The 17,982-nt window shown below is 33.3% G+C and overlaps 13 protein-coding genes and 4 pseudogenes across 17 annotated transcripts, besides 1 other annotated feature; 6 read left to right on the forward strand and 11 right to left on the reverse strand.

Moving 5' to 3' along the window:
• Window positions 1–14,609: part of a mobile genetic element that runs on past the window's edge.
• TVAGG3_0941340 (organellar and viral DNA polymerase type B) lies at window positions 727–1,914 on the reverse strand (the record flags this gene model as incomplete). The annotated part of the gene is made up of 1 exon (XM_051252907.1): window positions 727–1,914. The coding sequence occupies one exon, from the start codon at window positions 1,912–1,914 to the stop codon at window positions 727–729; it is 1,188 nt and encodes a 395-aa protein (XP_051078481.1).
• TVAGG3_0941350 (organellar and viral DNA polymerase type B) lies at window positions 2,080–2,517 on the reverse strand (the record flags this gene model as incomplete). Its single annotated transcript, XM_051252908.1, has 1 exon — window positions 2,080–2,517. The coding sequence occupies one exon, from the start codon at window positions 2,515–2,517 to the stop codon at window positions 2,080–2,082; it is 438 nt and encodes a 145-aa protein (XP_051078482.1).
• On the forward strand, window positions 2,608–3,081 carry TVAGG3_0941360 (uncharacterized protein; the record flags this gene model as incomplete). Its single annotated transcript, XM_051252909.1, has 1 exon — window positions 2,608–3,081. One exon carries the CDS (start codon window positions 2,608–2,610, stop codon window positions 3,079–3,081), a length of 474 nt encoding a protein of 157 aa, XP_051078483.1.
• Window positions 3,370–4,083, reverse strand: TVAGG3_0941370 (uncharacterized protein; the record flags this gene model as incomplete). Its single annotated transcript, XM_051252910.1, has 1 exon — window positions 3,370–4,083. The coding sequence occupies one exon, from the start codon at window positions 4,081–4,083 to the stop codon at window positions 3,370–3,372; it is 714 nt and encodes a 237-aa protein (XP_051078484.1).
• Window positions 4,284–4,694, reverse strand: TVAGG3_0941380 (organellar and viral DNA polymerase type B; the record flags this gene model as incomplete). The annotated part of the gene is made up of 1 exon (XM_051252911.1): window positions 4,284–4,694. The coding sequence occupies one exon, from the start codon at window positions 4,692–4,694 to the stop codon at window positions 4,284–4,286; it is 411 nt and encodes a 136-aa protein (XP_051078485.1).
• Window positions 5,047–5,604, reverse strand: TVAGG3_0941390 (organellar and viral DNA polymerase type B; the record flags this gene model as incomplete). The annotated part of the gene is made up of 1 exon (XM_051252912.1): window positions 5,047–5,604. The coding sequence occupies one exon, from the start codon at window positions 5,602–5,604 to the stop codon at window positions 5,047–5,049; it is 558 nt and encodes a 185-aa protein (XP_051078486.1).
• TVAGG3_0941400 (integrase core domain containing protein family) lies at window positions 6,185–6,736 on the reverse strand (the record flags this gene model as incomplete). The annotated part of the gene is made up of 1 exon (XM_051252913.1): window positions 6,185–6,736. One exon carries the CDS (start codon window positions 6,734–6,736, stop codon window positions 6,185–6,187), a length of 552 nt encoding a protein of 183 aa, XP_051078487.1.
• Window positions 7,267–7,992, reverse strand: TVAGG3_0941410 (keratin-associated protein family; the record flags this gene model as incomplete). Its single annotated transcript, XM_051252914.1, has 1 exon — window positions 7,267–7,992. One exon carries the CDS (start codon window positions 7,990–7,992, stop codon window positions 7,267–7,269), a length of 726 nt encoding a protein of 241 aa, XP_051078488.1.
• TVAGG3_0941420 lies at window positions 8,141–9,007 on the reverse strand (annotated as a pseudogene). The gene has a single exon. A coding segment is annotated over exon 1 (867 nt).
• TVAGG3_0941430 lies at window positions 9,348–10,041 on the forward strand (annotated as a pseudogene). Its single transcript has one exon. A coding segment is annotated over exon 1 (694 nt).
• On the forward strand, window positions 11,006–11,390 carry TVAGG3_0941440 (uncharacterized protein; the record flags this gene model as incomplete). The annotated part of the gene is made up of 1 exon (XM_051252915.1): window positions 11,006–11,390. A coding segment is annotated over one exon (385 nt), but the record flags the coding sequence as incomplete, so codon positions are not given.
• Window positions 11,404–12,257, reverse strand: TVAGG3_0941450 (annotated as a pseudogene). The gene has a single exon. A coding segment is annotated over exon 1 (854 nt).
• TVAGG3_0941460 (uncharacterized protein) lies at window positions 12,613–13,188 on the forward strand (the record flags this gene model as incomplete). Its single annotated transcript, XM_001311315.1, has 1 exon — window positions 12,613–13,188. The coding sequence occupies one exon, from the start codon at window positions 12,613–12,615 to the stop codon at window positions 13,186–13,188; it is 576 nt and encodes a 191-aa protein (XP_001311316.1).
• Window positions 13,414–13,941, forward strand: TVAGG3_0941470 (protein of unknown function, DUF4107 family; the record flags this gene model as incomplete). Its single annotated transcript, XM_001311316.1, has 1 exon — window positions 13,414–13,941. One exon carries the CDS (start codon window positions 13,414–13,416, stop codon window positions 13,939–13,941), a length of 528 nt encoding a protein of 175 aa, XP_001311317.1.
• TVAGG3_0941480 (uncharacterized protein) lies at window positions 14,062–14,388 on the forward strand (the record flags this gene model as incomplete). Its single annotated transcript, XM_001311317.1, has 1 exon — window positions 14,062–14,388. The coding sequence occupies one exon, from the start codon at window positions 14,062–14,064 to the stop codon at window positions 14,386–14,388; it is 327 nt and encodes a 108-aa protein (XP_001311318.1).
• A 413-nt stretch (window positions 14,610–15,022) lies between the features above and the next one.
• On the reverse strand, window positions 15,023–15,511 carry TVAGG3_0941490 (uncharacterized protein; the record flags this gene model as incomplete). Its single annotated transcript, XM_001311318.1, has 1 exon — window positions 15,023–15,511. The coding sequence occupies one exon, from the start codon at window positions 15,509–15,511 to the stop codon at window positions 15,023–15,025; it is 489 nt and encodes a 162-aa protein (XP_001311319.1).
• Window positions 15,512–15,539: 28 nt separating this feature from the next.
• Window positions 15,540–17,962, reverse strand: TVAGG3_0941500 (annotated as a pseudogene). The gene has a single exon. A coding segment is annotated over exon 1 (2,423 nt).
• Between the last annotated feature and the right edge of the window lie 20 nt (window positions 17,963–17,982).

The raw sequence follows: 17,982 nt of genomic DNA on the forward strand, positions 1-17,982 counted from the left end.
CGAAGTCAGCAATGAGTTTCTTTTCGCTCTTTTGTTTCATGTTATCTGACAGCATACATCTTCCACCTTGAATACAGCGTGAAATAAATTCTCTTGGTTTATTTGAGAGGTCATATAAATTTCCATTCGGGAAGTACACTCTGTTCTCAAATAATTTGTTAGCAATTGAACAAATACTAACGTAGTCATAAACGTTTAAATCAAATTCTTTCAATATATCATTGCGGAACTTAACAAAACCTTCTCTTAAAATTCTTACATCTTGTTTGCAATAAATGTGCTATACTTTTCTAAGTCGAAGTGGTTTCATCTATTCTGCAACCTTTGATGGAATCTATGTTTTTCATGAATGTATCGCATCCTGGATAAACTTACATGCTTCAGAAATGACACCAGTTCTGTTGTCATTTGCTAACAAAACACTGCTGTAGTAGTTGTATGGAAATACTTCTTTCGGTCCTGTTTGTAAGTTAAACATAGCAGGAAATAGTTTAAGCTTCTTATTTATAACACTGTAAGAGTCTTTTATAATAATTGCCCTTCCTTTATATAAGCCAGTTATTTGCATTGTTCGTGAACCTTTAATGATGGGAGTTCCTTTCACTTCTGTCATGTGTCTTAAGATGAAGTTTATATCATAACTGAGGTTATGGAAATATATTAAACTCTTGTCAGGAAGTCGTTCCAAAAATTCTGTTGCACAGTTCTGACCCCAAATGCTTTCACTCACTGAACCATCTTCACTGTCATAACATATGTTAAAAGCTTTATGAAAGCCATCGTACTGCACTCAAAGTCAGCAAAGAAAACGTGCTCAGGAATGAACTTGCACTTATTTTTATTTACTTCTTTTGACTCGGCTTTCTTCTTCAGTTGTACACAATACTTTGGAGCATATGTCAAATCTTTAAATGGTGCAAGGTTCTGTTTATATAAGTCAGTCGTATATGTGAAAAGTTCTCCATAAGAAATAGGTTCGAAATATTTGCACTCCCACAATGTTTTCATAACATCCCATAACGGTGTTGTTCTATCATAACGAACTACATATTTGTTCTCTCTCTTTGTATAAATCTTCATCTGTTTCTCAATGTTCATTCCACCACACTCCTTCAAGATTTCTATATAGTTGCGAATGAAATATGTTGTCATTGGTAATCTTTCATTTAGCATGTAGTGGTCTTCAACAAGAAGTAAGTCAATAGTTCGAACAGTTTCACATTCTTTTGGTATGTATCTCTTTATTTCATTATGTCTTGAGTCATTGAAGTAACCAATGGTAACATTAAATGCTATACCTGTTGCGTCAGAAATTTCTTGTACTTTACTTTGAGGAAAGTCTCTAACACGAATGACTTCTCTCATGTGGTCAATAGTTTCTTCATTTACTCCAGCCTGAATGCAAGCATAAACGAAACAATTATCTTCTGTCATAAGTGTTGCAGTTCTTTTGTTCAGTTCATTGAAGATTTGGTAGCGTTCAAGATTTATAGGTAATGTGCAAAGATACTTCCAGAACTGACCGCTTCTCTTCTTATAAAACTTCTTTTCACCATTATCTTTCCAAAAGCTTTCTATAAGTGCTGGGTTTCCTGTTTGCTTAAGAGCTTCCAAAATGGCTTTCTGGTCATTTGTCAGTGTGCTTTCATCTCTATATGGTCTCTTTTTTGGTTTGCCTTTCTTTACATCTGACATCGTTAAGCCTTCATATTCTGTTAAATCATACATCTTTATTTCAGTAAGATTCTTTATGTTTGTCAAGAAGAAGTCATAGTGCATTTCAACAATACCTGCAGCATTTGCTTCTATCTCTGATATAAAGTTCTCCTTCAAGAGCTGATGTAGTAATGTTCCAATATTATTGAGGTTTAACGTAGAACATTCATACTTTCCACCAAGTTTATAACATACCATCCATCTTTGTTGGAGTTTATTTTAATCTTCTCTAAGAGTCTCATGAAAACCTTACCGAAATGTTTGTGTAAGTAGTCTCTGTTTGGTTCATCTAAAGCTTCGATGTTAAAGTCAATGAGTCTATTGCCTGTCTTACATTCCTCTTCCTATTCTCTTCATCTTTCTTTAACCATCTCTCACCTTCTTTTGGTTTGTCGTCAATGGAACGAAGACATCGTTAGCTTTGCGAACTTGTTCTATAGCGCTCTTAAACATCTCTCTTCTCTGTTGTTTCAGTGTGTCGTCTCTTCTTCTTGTTTCACCAACGTTTGCATTTGTTATGTCAAACATTTCTCTTCTTACTTCATGAGGTACTGAACGTCTATGATATAAGTCAATAGCAACGTCATTTAAAGGAAATGCTCTTGCATGGACTTCGTCCTCGCCGCGTTGCGGCTTTATGAACTCATGAATTCTATCATAACTTATTGCACCATTATAGTCATTGAGGATGTCAGCGAGTGCTTTTTTGTTTGTTGCGTAATGCTTTGCAACATCTATGTTAGCTTCTGTAAGAAGTTGTTTTATTTCCGAGTGTTCTAACTTAGACAACTTCCGATACATCTTTAGTAGGAAATAAAAAAATATTTTTTGAAAAAATTAGATTAGATTTTTTTAAGTTATTTTTCAAAATAATTTAATATTTTTATTTTAATGAAACACATGCAAGATTGCAAGTTCTTTTCATACAATGCTCTCGCTACTGCCATCAAGAATGAGTTCAATAATGCTTCAAATGTTAATGTTATCTTTAACAAGAAGTTTGTGAAAGAATCTAAGTTTGGTCAGTATGTCAGACCATTAGCTATCGTCATTGACCGCAAACGTTATACTTCACAAGAGTTAGCAGTAGTTTTGAAACAAAAGAGTTTCTTCGTGAATGTCAAAGATACTCATTATACTGTCATAAAGAACTCTAACGTTGACTTCTTCAGTATTGCTTTAAATCTTTCCGAACAGAAAGAATATAAGAAGGGTGAAACAAATGTGAAATATTATCCTTCATCTCTGAAGACAATAACGAACAAAGATGTTATACAGAAATTCTTACCAAAGGTTGAAGAAGCTTCTATTGACATTGACGAAGGAAGTGAAATGGTTGAAGAAATAGACCCTGAAGCTATTTAAGCAAAAATATATTTTTGGTTAGTCTTCATATGGATATTTTACAACAATTCCCCAATGTATAAACTTTTCATACGCTTTTTCATAAGCTTTATATACCTTCAGAAATTTTGCATAATCTTTAGAAGCATTTAGATATTGTTTAAATGCTTTGTATGTCTTCAGAAATTTTGCATAATCTTTTACATGTTGTTCGTTCTCTTCTTCTGTCATGAGTTCCGAATATTCTAAATTCATGTTCTTTCATATGAGATAAAATTTTATAAAAAAATAAAATTAGCTTAGATTTTTTTATTCTTCCTCTTTGAAGTTATCGAAATATTCTGTTATTTTTTCCTTCAGTAATGTTAAGTCTTCTTTGAATGTAAGTATTGTGCAACCTTTGATGTCATAGTGTGTTTGAGGAAGAGTATTTTTGACAATTTCCTTTATTTGCTCATTCGGTGTCATTGAAATCGGTAAGTTTTCACGATAGAACCAGTTTCTGTCAGATTTATATATTTTAGCTAAGTCATAAAAGCTCTTGTTGTTTCTTCTGACTAAATGCAACATAACCATATCTTTATCTTCTTCTTTCTCCAACTCTTCAGTATATATCATATACTTATAACTCTTTTCCTTTCCTTTTGGTACTGAACGCGGTATTCTTTTCTGTATGCTTTTGTCTTTGGATTCAATGACTTCATCTTTTGCTTGAAGTTTCTTTTCCATCTCTCCACGTTCTGCTTTATATAGTTCATCTAACATCATGAAAATATAACAAGCATAACGAGGTGAAGCCCACATTGCTACAGCGTTTACTAAAAGTCTATGAACATAATAACCTTTCAAACCAGGAGCCAAATTCTTGCGATTTTCGTACGGAATCTCTTCTCTCGGTTTTCCGAGGGAAGCAATCATATGAGGAAATTCTTCTAAAAGTTCTTTTGTCTGTTGGTTTTCAAACCAATGATATGCTTGCTTTGTAGAACGAAGAGCGTTCATTATACTTTGCATTTGGTACATATCGTCTTTGACCGAACGAATGAGTCGTAATTGTTTGTTATACTGTATGTATTCGTATTCTTCATTTATGGCTTCATGACGATAGCAATTGTTGTGTTCTCTGATGTTGACATTACTGTCTTTACATACAAAATAAAAAAATTGTTAGAAAAAAATTAGCGTTATTTTCTGACTTTCACAAAAGACCAAAAATAAACGCTTTACATGTATTTTTCAGCAACTTCGTCAAATAATTTTATAGCTTTATCTATCTCATCTACTTCAAACGTTTCTTTACCTTTCGTGGGAGCACCATACATTTTCTCAAAAACTTCAAGCAGTTCTGTTTCAGCAGCTCTCATATCATTAACAAACACAACCTTGACTCTATTGACTGTACTGTCATATCTTTGAGTTATATTATATGTCCTTCCTATCTTATATCTTTTTGTGTTGAAGTCCTTCGGTTTCTGAACGATATAAAGTAAGCCTTCACTGCAACGTTCTGAGTCGAATGAACCATATGTTATGAAGTTATATCCAACAACTGGGTCTAACCATAACAAAACTATTGGTATAAGACTTTTGTCTATAAGATATGCTCTTGTTCCATGAAATGCTACTGATATCATAAGCTCAGGATTTCTTGTCAAAATTTTCTGAGTTGAAGCATTTCTAACCCAGTCGTTTGTTTTCTTTTCAGATGGAGATATAATGTCTGACAAAGAATATTTGTTGTATTTCTTTGAGTATCTTACGTTTAAATCACCTATTCTAACCACTTTGGTGTCATTGTCTATCTTTCTAACTGTTTCAAACTCAATGTTTGTCATTACTGTCTTTACATACAAAATAAAAATTTTTCTTAGAAAAAAATTAGCGTTATTTTTCTAACTAATGAAATTCATTATTTTTGTGCTGAATTCAATAAAAATAATGTTTAGGTGAAGAGGTGAGATTTCACCTCTTTTTTCACCTCTTTTTTCACAAGCGTTTTACATGAATTGTACGATGTATATTTGAAATCCTAAACAATTTCGTAGCTTCTATTTCTTCTTTTAGTACATTGAATGTTTTAATCATGCCGAAAGTCTCTTTATATTTCTTCTTGACGTCAGACAGAAGGAAATCTTCTGCTGTTGGATAGTTTTTATTAAGAAATGTCAACATATCCATTTTATCTTCTGCTGGCTTTTCTGCTTCTTTCTTTAAGTCTGCATAGTCGTTTCGCATTCTTTCTATTTCTTTGACTGAGTAGTTATATTTTCTTATTGCTGCTTTACATTTTGAACATTGCGGCATCGTTTTTGCGTTATACATTGAAACATTACCAGCTAAAACAACTAAAGCGTCAATTGCTCTCTTCATCTCAAACATAGCGGGTCTTATTTGTTCGTTCCATACTTTGCCTCTTCTATCTTTATCTCTTATTTCCCAAACACATTTTGCAACTAATGAAACAAAGTTATCGTATGTCTTAAATTCTTCGGATTTGTAAAGGTCAGAAATATTTTTATAAACCATATCGCAATCTTTGTCCATAACTTTATGGTTGCAATGAAAACCAAGGAATTCATAATTTACTTTACGTATGAATTTCTTAATTTCTACTGAGTCAGTTGCTTTGACTTCAATTTCGTCGAATTCAGGAATAGTTCGTTTTTGCTGCTGAATTTCAGGTAGTTTAGGCAAATGGTCGATGAGGTCCTCCATTTCATAAAGATACTGTTCATTTGTTTCATCTTTCGCACTACAGTCTAAATTACTTGTTAAAAGTTCTTGCTTTATCATCTGGATTTCTGTTTCAAAAGTATATGAAGAAGGAATAAAGCTTTTCATCTCTATCAACATTGACGTAGGATTCATGACTAACGAGTTTGGTGCTGTAGTTGTGGACAGAGTCCCGCCGTTCGCAGCTTGAATTGTTGTTGTACCGATTGTTGAAATCATATCTTTTATACAAAATAAAAAAATAAATAATTTTAAAACTAACTTTATTTTTTCTATCTTAAGGAAATTCATGAAAATTCGTGAGGGTGAAAAAACAGGTGAAAAAAAGAGGTGAAATCTCACCTCTTCACCTAAACATTATTTTTGTCTGATTTACATCTAATGAAAAAGTTTAGAAGAATTTTCTTATTCTTTCTGGCATATTTTTATCTTTCCAGTACTCCCGCTCTAATGGTCCCAGATGTGTTGGCTTTGACTCTCTCAAGTTCTTAGATGGTATAACATCTTCAACGCCTCCTTCATATCTTACTTTATAAGTGTCATTGTTTATGTTATAGCCAAGTATTTCAATAACCACTCCTCGCTTTGCTTCGTCAATGGTTTCAGCAAGTTTGCCATTACTACTTTCAACTAATTTATGACGAGGATAAAACGCAATAGAGTCGTCGGCAGCTTTTATAAGATATCCATTACCTTGCGTAGAGTCTACGATATAATAGTTTCTACTTAACCTTAAACGTTTCTTTGTCAACGGTTTGTCGTCAAGAACTACACGAACTTTTGTACCAGGAACGAGGGTAAATTGTGTTGAATTTCTGATATTTTGTGTTTGACTTCGTTTCTTTTGTATATACTTTTCTTCTTGTTGTTGTGTCATTGAATTTGGTGTATGTCCTGTTGTAGAGTGTGTTGAGGAATTATATACTTCGAGAAAATGTTTCATTGTTTCTTCGGTAAAGTCTCGCTCTTGGTTTAAATCTCTGAGCGTTCTTATGAAGCGGTTTATGATGCCGAGTATGTTATGGTTATGGTCTTAAGTAGTGTAGTGAGTTATGTTATGCTTAATGAGAAAATCTGTGATTTCATTGCTGAGGTATGCACCGTCTTGGTCTGATGTTAAAGCACTTGGGCTATGTACTGCTACAAACTTTTGTAAAACTCTTAACACTTCACGAGTTCCTTTATTTTTCATTGGATATGCATATGCTTTGCGAGTGTTAACATTAATGAAGATGAGGAATGGTGGCTTTCTTCCTTTCTTACTCTGAACGAGAGTGTCAAATTGGTATGTGTCAGGAGCGTTGGAGTAAATTGGTAAAAAGTAGTCGTAAGGGTTTATTTTTGTTTGATGTACAACATTTTTGTCAAAGAACCTTTTCACTTCAGCTCTGTTAGTAAATCCCCAACTCTTTGCAGCTTCATTGAACTTCTTAAATGACCTCCATGGATGTTGTTCGAATACTTCTTTCAAGCTCATTTATGTAAAGTTAAAGATTTTATGTCGTCTGCTCTAACAGTAGTGAAGGATTCATGTATATGGTTCTTGTCAGCTTTACTATTTAATGTAGCTTGAAGTTCATTTATATCGGAGATATTGTGTTTATGAGATTTCAAAACTTTGTTCGTTGCGTCAAGTTCATCTTTGTCAGCTTTACTTTTAATAGCATCTTCAAAAGTTATTTTTGCCTTAACTCTCAATGTAAATCTTGGTTCAACTAATACACCGTTAACAAAGAAGTATGAAGCATAAATTTCATTGTTATAACCAAATGCTTCTGGTGCTTTACCTGTGTCATACTGTACAGTACAGTGTATGTCATAACCTTTAGCACGAATGAATTTATATCTTCTTTCATTAACATCTTCAGTGCTTATTTGTTCATCCTGTGTTAAATATCCATGGTAGTCCGTTATAATCTGTTCGTCTGAACTTATATAATGAACATGGTTTTTATCTGCTTTTTCGGCTAATTTCTCTTCTATCTCATTTATTTCAAGTTCATACCTACCACCACCTCCCAAAGAAGTATTTTTCTTCAGCTCTTGAAGAACGTCCACTTCGCCATCTTTGGTGTCAATAATGAGACTTTGAGTTAAAACCTTTCCTGTCTTAATGGATGTTTGTAAAACTTCTTCTTCACCGTGTTCGGGGTCATGGTCGTCATCATATCTTGCGAAATCAGAGATGTTGTCATACATTAAGCATATCTGTCTCAAAAGTTCTGCTATTTGAAACTGGAACGAAAGATATACAGAACTTTCATCATCTCCTAAAGTCAAGTCTGCTTTCTTAAGTATTTCTTGAATGTATGCAATGAGAACAGAGTACCTTGGAAAATATTCGAACAATATTTCATTAGCTGTTGGTTTTGGTGGTTCTTCTGGAGTTTCTGTTGTTTCAGTTCCTTCTGTAGGTTCTGTTGGAGTTTCTGCATCTCTTGACTTCAATGCTCTTGCTCTCAAAGACCTAAATGTTAGAGCACACAGGTTTTACAAAGGACTTTATAAATGCTTTAATAGTTCCTGGTAAGTTATTGTTAGCATTAAGTAAGTTCCTTATGCTTCCATCATGTACGTCCATAGCACTATGTAAAAAATCTATACTTTTCTTGTAGTCAGCAATAGACTGACTGTGATTTTTTAAAGATTTGTCAATACCTTTAAGCCAATCTTCATGCATGTCTGATACTGAGCCAAGAATATCATTTGCTTCCTTTAGTGTATTTTGTGCTTCTCGTAAAGTATCCAATCCCGTACGTGCATTGTTTGCTATACGTCTTACAGTATCTATTTGACTCCTTGTTTCTTGCATCCAACCAGATAAAGTTTTAATAGTATCCGAACCATTTGAAATGAAGTTCAAAGCATTTTTAACGTCATCTAAAACTTCTTCACCAAGTACTGCCCATATCTTTCCGATTTGGTATTGAAGAACTCCATATGAAGCAGCTGTTAAACCAGTATTTATAAGGTTCCATATCCATGATTTAGCAGTTTTTCCATCCTTTCCATCTTCACCATCCAAACCGTTTTCGCCTTGAGGTCCTTGTATTCCTTGTATTCCTTGTATTCCTTGTATTCCTTGTGGTCCTTGAGGTCCAGTGTCACCCTTCTCTCCTTTCAGTTCATCTTTATGTTCGTTATAATATTCTAATGTCATAAGGTGTACATCATTACTGCTACCAGCAACGCCGAGAATTTGTTTCTCATTCATGACTAAATTCTTTAGGCATTTAATGTTGTCGTCAAATCGAAAGCTCTTTAACAATTCAATGAGAACATTTAATACTTTCACTAATGAGGCATCTACTGTAGAATTTATATATTGCACCGTTCCATCATTTATGATGGGAACCTTGCTTGTTGTAATGAATGGGTCATAAAGTGTTAAAAGTATCGAAATCAATGACTTTTTTTAGTTTTTCCATCGTCAATGACTAAATCATTGCCTTCAATGGTTAAAGTTGAGTTTTCGTTTACTAGTTCATGTGCTCTTCTTGCTTCATTTGTTTCATACGCATATGCAGCAATAGTCATATTTTAATGAGAATAAAATGTTGTTCTATTTGCAAAGTACAGACCCAAACGAATACGGGACAGTAAAGCTACAAACAAACTTAGGTCTTCAGAATGAAGCGCTTGCTTTCAGAGTTGTTGACTTCAATACTATCGCAACTTTTGTCATAACAGATGAAACAGATTTCATAGAGATTGAAATAGATGACAAAATAAGTGTTATAACATTTCCTAACAGAGCTGGGTATAGAATAGATAAAATTGCTGGAGTCATAGATACTCTCATAAATGAAGAAAACTATTGACAACATAGAGTCGAACTCTCTTCTGAGGGAACATTGAAGTTCAGTTATGCGAAGGAGTTTAAGATAACACGAATGAGTCATAGAGTTCAATTGCTTCTGGGAGCATACCATATGACATTTCCTTTGAAAAGTGTTGACAAAACGATTGAGATGAAATCTGTTCCATACGTATGTTATGGTAATTGTTTATACATTGAGTCTAAAATAGCTAATGTCACAGGCATTTCAGGAGTTAATAGTAAAGGTTCAGTAGAATATAAATCCTTCTGTTATGCAGTCAATTCAATGTTCATTCCAAATGTTCCTGTCATAGCAACTCATTTAGGTAAATGGGTTCGCATTAGTCCTCATAATTTGAAAGACATGCAATTCAGACTTGTTGACTTTCAAGGAGAGCCTGTAGAACTGAAGGCACCAGTGCGAATGACTGTTGAAGTTGACTTTTTAGAAAATATTAAATGCAACAGCTTACAAGAGAACTCAGAGCTAAAAATATAAAGTATGAATGTTATGTATTAGGTCATGAACTTTGGTGGTTGCTGTTTGATGAAACAAATGAGTTAGTTATGTCAGTCAAGAGAACAGAAAAATATTGTGTTAGTGAAAACTGCACCAAGTCAATAAGATTAGGTTTGCATTATGAAGATGAGTTCTATACTGTTGAAGAAGTTTTGGATAGATATTACAAATTGCTAACTTGAAATTTTTTGACTGACGGCGCAAAGCGCCAAGACCGAAGGTCCTGACTGCTTTAATTTACTAAAACATATTTCAAACAAAGCTTATATTCTGTTGAAAGTTTTGTATATTCATTCGAATATTTATACTTAAACTCAACTCCTGTAGTTCCTGGTGTTTCAATGATGCGGATGTTACCTATTTTCATGAATAGTGGAGTTTGACCACAGCATTCGATTTCAGGGTCGAGATAGTCAATGACACATTGTTTCCCTGTTATTTGTGAGATAACATTTTCAAGGTCCTCCTTTGTTAGAATTATTTGGTTCTTGCTTATAAGATTTGTCAAAAGCTTCTTATCGTCTTTGAGTAAGATAGTTTGATACAACTGAAGAAGGTAATGGTCTACGTTATCTGAAGGATTTGTTTGAACATTTGTGTAAGGGTTGTCGTTGGCTTCTCTTGAAAGAATTTGGTCCAGTGGTGGATACTCTAACTTAACATCTGATGTAGCGTTAGCGTTTGAAGCTGTGTTTAAATTCACCGACTTAAGTTCTGGTTCTTTTTCTTTCAAACACTCCGAACTATAGTTCTTTATGACAATATTGTTTGTCGTTCGTGAGTCAACATTTGATGTTGGTTCAATTGGAACATTAACGGCACCAGCTAAGATGGATTTGCTTCTCATTTCATATAGAATAAAAACCTTTTATATGTATGAAATGAACAATATACTCGACAAGGGTTTGAATGTAAAGCTAACGAATGAAAATATTGTTGAATTCACTGAGACAGGTGCTGTGTATAAAGATGTAGAACTACTGAACAAAAGAGCTAAGGGAAGAAGCAGGAACATGAACAAAGGGTGGAAGCCTATAAAAATTTATGTCAATGATGGCTCAGGAGGTTCAAACATAAAGTATGCAGAAAGTTATAGAGTTTATGCTCTCAAAGGTGAAAAGCCTTCATTTAAGAACAGCTATTCTAACACATATCCTCAAAAGTTAACGGATGGAGAAGTGGATGATATGAATGACAGCAAAAATATTAACAGAAATGGCGACAGAGATGCATGGAATTTGTTTACCATCAGTCAATTGAAGGTTAAGCTTTAAAACAATGTTGGTCGTTCCCATGGAATATTTTTGACTTTAATAGTATTAGTCATGATATGAATCTCAAGGTATGAACGAGGAGAGATGAGAGACTTATATGCTTCCCAAATTTCTTCAAAAGGTAATGTTATACCTGACTGTTTCCAAATGAGTTCAATGTCATAGCGTGAGAAACCTTGAAAGATAACGAAATCAGTTATGAGATGTTTTATGTTTAAAGCTAAAAACCTCCATGTTTGCATAAGTATTGCTACAGTTAAGTGGTAATGTCTGACTTTAGTAATGATGTTAGCTAATGGTGAGTCTGGTTTTGACACTAAACCTTTTCCGGCGAAATCATCACAAACTAATAAAGTGTTTGAAGGATACTTTTTGAAGGGGTATTTTGAAAGTTTTGATAGAATGTAGTTTGTCAGTCGTTTCATATCGTAAACTCCTGAGTACTGACGTAAGTGGTGTTTGTCAATAATTCTTTCCATCTCCTCAGAGGTCTTTTGCATTCCTGACTGTATGAACTCTACGATAGCATAATATTTCCTCTTACGTCGAATGTAACGTTGAAGAAATTCAATGAGTTCACTGTCTGGAACTTTAACGACAGAGGCTTGAACTTTTGACATAAATGTTTTCGCTGTTGAATCCATAGAGTCTGAAGTTGCTGATATAATGATTTGGTCATAGTAAGAGTCGTTTCCTAAACGCTCTGTTATGAGTATATGACGAATGAGGTTAAATGTCTTACCTGAACCCATCTTTCCACAATAGAAATACACACCATTTGAACAGAATTCATAATCTTTGCTGAAAGGAAGAATAAGAAAGAGTTAAGTTTGTCTGTAGTTTCATTCATGTCTTCATCTACATCATGTATTAAATGCTTCATTTTATCTCCATTAAAAATGCAAGTCAGAAATATTCAGAACATAGCACCGAGTCTAACTGACAAGAGTATAAAGATATACTATGAACATGTTATGATGAAACCAACCAAAATTCAAGAAAGTCAGTATACTTATGAATATCCAAGACACTGGGTAGAGTATGTAGGAGGTGAGAAAGCTATTGAAATCAGACAGGTTCGAAGTATTCCAGCAGGAAGAACAATATTATTGAAGAACTTTAATGTTTTGAGATATAATGATGAAACAAAGAAGCAAGATAGTTTCCCTGTTGCTGTGTATGTGAACTTAGATACAGGAGATGACATGAAAGTTTTTAATACAAAGCTTCAAACGGTAGTGAGAGAACAACTGACTGCGGAAGGGCATCCATTACCTTCAGAAGTTACCATAGCATATAATTTTGAAACAAACTCAATAGATTTTAAAGTCGTCTCTGCAAAGAAGTCAGGATTTACATTTAATGAAGCAGATGTCTATTCGAATGAAAACTTCAAAGCTATTGCATGGTTAGATAATGACGATTGCTTTAAGAAAATCTTTAAATTCAGTGACTCAAAGATGTCAATAGATGACCTTCGTGGAATGTTACCATCGACGTTTACAGTTGAAGGTTCAGCAGGATTGCTTACAAGATTGTCAATTGGTGGCATTTGGTCTCGTGAGAACATTGTTATAAAATCCAGTATAAGTGAATTTGCTGAAGAATCTATATTATGTCTTTCAAACTATATGTATTCGCCGCCAAAGCATTATAGTATAACAAACTTTGTCAGTAAGTTTAACATAAGACTTGTCGAACCTTCTTCAATGAAAGATGTTGTGCTACCTAAAGATGGAAAGGATGGACTCATTATTGAGATGATTTTAATAGCATATTAAATGAGCTTGTTCTTGAAGGTCATTTATGATGAAATAACTGTTGTAGAAGATGTTAGCAATTGTTCAGACATTTTGAAGCGTATGGATGATATAAGAAAGAAGTTAGATAGACCGCAAAGCGGTGAGGGCGAAGCCCGTGAGAACGCTTATGTTTCATTGACTTTCTCCAGTAACGAGAACTTTTATGAGATAATATTGAAGAGAGATGATTTTAATATGGGGTAAATGGTAGCTTGGGTAGCTTTAGGCGCAATGGGAACAAAAGCATTAGCATTTGGAGCAAAAGCACGTGGAGCTTATGACGCAGTAAATAAAATGAGTGGAGGAAGGGTTTCGAAGACATTAGATGCAAATAAAGGGAAGATTGGAGGCTGGGTTGCAAAGAAGTTAAGATTAAATAAAATAGGGCTCATAAATAAAGCATCCAATTTGGTTGCGACTGAGTCAGAAAATGCTTTAGGAAAGGACGAGGAGTTTGCAAAACACGCAAAAGACTTTAATGACCAGATGAAAGGTGAAACAATGCATTTAAATAGAGTCGATGGAACTAAAGAAAATGTTTCTTCTCCACCAGCGGTTTATCCATACGGACCTTATGGAATGTATGGAAACCCTTATGAACGACCATTTGACCCATTGACTGGTGGAAGTAATTGGTATCATTATGGACGAAGAAGAAAGACAGTCAAGTTGGAGACAGACGTGAAGAAAGCAACTAAAAAGAAACCAAGGAAGAGAGTTATAAAGCAATGAATTCAACAGGGTGAAAAACCGGGTGAAAAAAGAGGTGAGATTTTACCACTTCACCTAAATTTATTTTTGTGCTATGTTTTCATACGTGTGAGGGTGGTGATATCATTAATTTTTATATAAATGACGAAAACTATTGAGATAACAAACTACAACGGTCATGAGTTCAAGAATTTGTTCTTCGTTCCTCGTGAAAATACATTCTATCAGATACGAGGGAGAAAGGGTAAAGTTAGTTTGAGCGTTTATGAAGGAATGAAGAATGGAAAGTTTATACAAGCATACGATACAAACGGTAAACGTGTTTCATTAGCTTTGTCAAAACTTACTAACATTTATTTTGACAGTGACTTTGACTCTGACGATTGGAGCGACAGCAGCGATACTGAAGAATATGAAGTATTGTGTGAAGCACAGCAATGGGAGGAGTTGCAATACTTTTGTAAGTGAGAACGTTTATTTTTACAGTAGTGAAGTAGTGAAGTAGTGAAGTCGTTTGTGAAAACGTTAGTGAGGTGAAGTGGTTGGTGGCTTTGTAAATATTTAAGGTTAAGTTAGTGTTGTCGTTTGTGTTGTAAAATATACGTTAACGGTTTTGTAAAGTGTCAAATTCACATATAATGGGTAAGGAGGCGCGCAATGCCTCAGTACACATGATATGTATACTAACTGCTACTTTCTCTTTTGGTGTTGTTTTCGGCTTTTTCTTCTTTTGTTTTTGTTCCTTTGGCTTTTGCGGCTCAGGATTATATAATTTATATAATTCATCAATATCTTCTTCTGTTAATACTTTATTTTTGAAATCTTTCAACTGTTTAAGTTGTGATTTAGTTTTTCCCTTTGTATATTCATTATTTTTAATTTTGTCTTTAATTTTAGAAATTATTTTATCATGATATTTCAAAATTTCATTTTTATAATACGGATAATAATAATCCATATCATCACCCGTTATATTGTTATTATGTTTTTGGAGATATGATTTTAATTCATAATAATTAAGAAAATTTTGATTAAGTACTAAATCATCAATTAAATTTTCTAAATCTGCGTTATCCATTTATATAAAAATAAAATAAATGTTTTAAGGGTGCCCACCTCTTTGAATCATAGTATCAAAACCATTATTTACATATTGAATTGCATCATTAACGGTTCCTCCTTCTAAAACGGTATCAAATGGTGGAGTCCAGATTTCCTGATGATGATCATAAAATCCAGCAAAATTAACCGTATTATTAGGTAAAATATGAATCTCAGCGGTATATCTTCTATCTAAATTTGGATGCCTTATATGTATACCATTACTACCCGGATAAAATCTCAAACCTTGATTTTGTTGACGCATCAAATTATTGAAATTTCTTTCTTCAGGGGTGAATGTTCTTCTCCGTTGTGGTGGTGGTTGTTGATGCTGTGGTGGTGGTCGTTGTTGCTGTGGTGGTGGTCGTTGTTGCGGCTGTTGATGCTGTGGTGGGATTTGAAAAATTCGTTGTGGTTGATTATTTGGAATCTGAAAGTTAAAACCATTTGGTATAAATCGATTTGGTTCCTTTTGTCTCTTCTGTGGCATTTTATTAAAAATAAAATTTTAAATTGTATTAAATAAATGGCATACAACATCCATTTTCACAACATACAGCCTTAGTGTGTGCTCCTGTTAATGCAGTCTTACCGATTGTTAAGCGAGTCATTGACCCGTTTTTAAGTTGTAAATTAATATTCTGACCATCGAAAATAACTTTATCATTTATTATATCCAAATAATTTTTAGGCGTTAATTGTTTATTTTGCCTTAAACTAACACCTTTCATTTTTTGTGCAATCTTTTTAAAATCACTTCCATCAATTGAACCGTTGAATGATGTATAACACTTGGGGCATAAAGCAACCATGTTATCACCTTGTTTCTCAATTGCTAAACCCAATAACTTCTTCTCATGTGCTTTTTCTTCAGCTTTATTCTTTAATTTAGGTTTAAATTTCTCATCAAAACAGAAGAAATCAAATGGTGCGAATTTGAAAATGTTTTTATCATAAAATTGTTTATCGGTAACAATTGCTTGAAATGCTTGAGTGTTAGGAAGATTTGGGTCGCCAGCGATTGCCCAATAAGATGAATCAGTATCACCTTCAATGAAATGAAAACGATTAACATCCATGCATTTATACATAAAATCATAAATGAAAACCAAATACCAGTATTTAGCATTATCTAAAGTGAAGAATGCCTCTTGTAAACATGTATCACATCTATAAAATCTATCTTTAAGCATCACTTGATATGTATCTTCACCTATTTCTCTTATGTTTTTAAACTTATTTGACATACATGCAACGCGTGCCTTCTGTGCATTCATTATTTTAGTCTTAGCGTAATTTTGCGTATTCATTGCATCGTAACCATATGATCCATTAAGTGAAATCTTGCAAAATAAACTTTTTCCTTTATTTCCTTCTAATTCAGCCTTTTGTCTTTCGTTCATAAATTTGTTCGCAAATTCATTAAAACAAGTGTTTTTCGTAAATGTTAAAATTGATTGAATATCATCGATGATAAAATGAAATCTGTCTATTAGATACCAAAGATAATAAGAAGAAAATGGTTGATATTGGTTGTGTGTTGATGCTAACTGAGTTAATTTCCTCTGTTTCTGGTCAACTGGTAGATTGTTTGATTTCATGTAATTATACATAAAACTGCCAATTGTTTTTTCATCTGTGATAATATCTAAGTTTCTTATTATCGGTAAAAAGTTTATGTAATCATTAATGTATTTTTCATCAATGTGACCCTTTACTTCAGCCACGAATAAAGTATTTTTCTTCTTAATAATTCCCAGTGCTTTTGCTTTCTTTGTTGCTGTATCACAAATGATAACACCATTCAATCTTCCCGGCATATACATTTTATGGTCAGTATATTGAATGAAATCATGAGGATTAGATGAAAATGATGAAGGATATAATGAATTAAAATCAACACCAACGAAATGAGTCATGATGTTGGAAGTGTCCTCATTTGATACAGTTTTAGTTTCTGGACTATATGAAAGTTTATTAATGTGCGTGATTCCTTTAAGATTAACACGATGTTGAACATTTGATAGACCACCAGTAATTCCATTACGGAGAATGTGATAAGCTCAACTGAATCTAAAGTCATTGGTAAATTATTTTTTAATGCATAATTTCTTAAATTGATTCTTAAACGTTGAACATCTTCATCTTTATTTGATTTTACGACATTGCAATAACAACACATTAACCGACAATTTTCTTTGGTATGTGGTTTTTCATTATCGATTCTATCCAATGTTGGTTTATTTGCATATGTAAACGCTTTACCACACATTTTGCATTTAGATGAAAGGATTAAATCGTGATAGTATTGAAAATCATCCATTGAAACATTATTTTTAGTATCCCTTTCTGCTTTTTCATCTTGTTTCTTATATGATTCAATTTTATATTTCCAATACTTTTTCGTTAATTCAAAACTTGATTCTATCTCTTCCTCAGGATATTTTTCATTAGGATTAAAGTCTTTATATGCTAAAGCGTAACGAATCATTGAAGCATTCGATGATAAAGAAAGATTATGAAGCATGTCAATTTTATAAACAAATGTTTCTTCAATAATTTTATCAATTGGGTCAATCATAATTTCAACATCTTTATTGCAATAATGAATAAAATATTCTAATCTATTCTTAAAATTTTTAGCATCATTGAGATATATTTGATAATCACTATCTGATATAGTTTCTTGAGTTAATGCTGAATAAAATGAATCTTTCGTGAATGGTTCCTCTTTATATAATTCTTCTTCGTAATTCTCCCATGTGATAAATTGATAAGGGAAAAAGGATTTAACACGTGATTTATTGTTTCCGAAATCTTGAGTGAATTGGTCTAATGTCCCACCCGCTATATAATTTCTGATGTCAATAAATCTCAATTCATATGGAATGTTTGTTTTCTTTACAATGATTTGCTTAAATTGTGAAGAAGAACCCAGCATTGATTTTATTTTCCATTTTG

The sequence above is a fragment of the Trichomonas vaginalis genome, chromosome I (assembly GCF_026262505.1).
Source record: "Trichomonas vaginalis G3 chromosome I, whole genome shotgun sequence".
Taxonomy (NCBI): Eukaryota; Parabasalia; order Trichomonadida; family Trichomonadidae; genus Trichomonas; species Trichomonas vaginalis.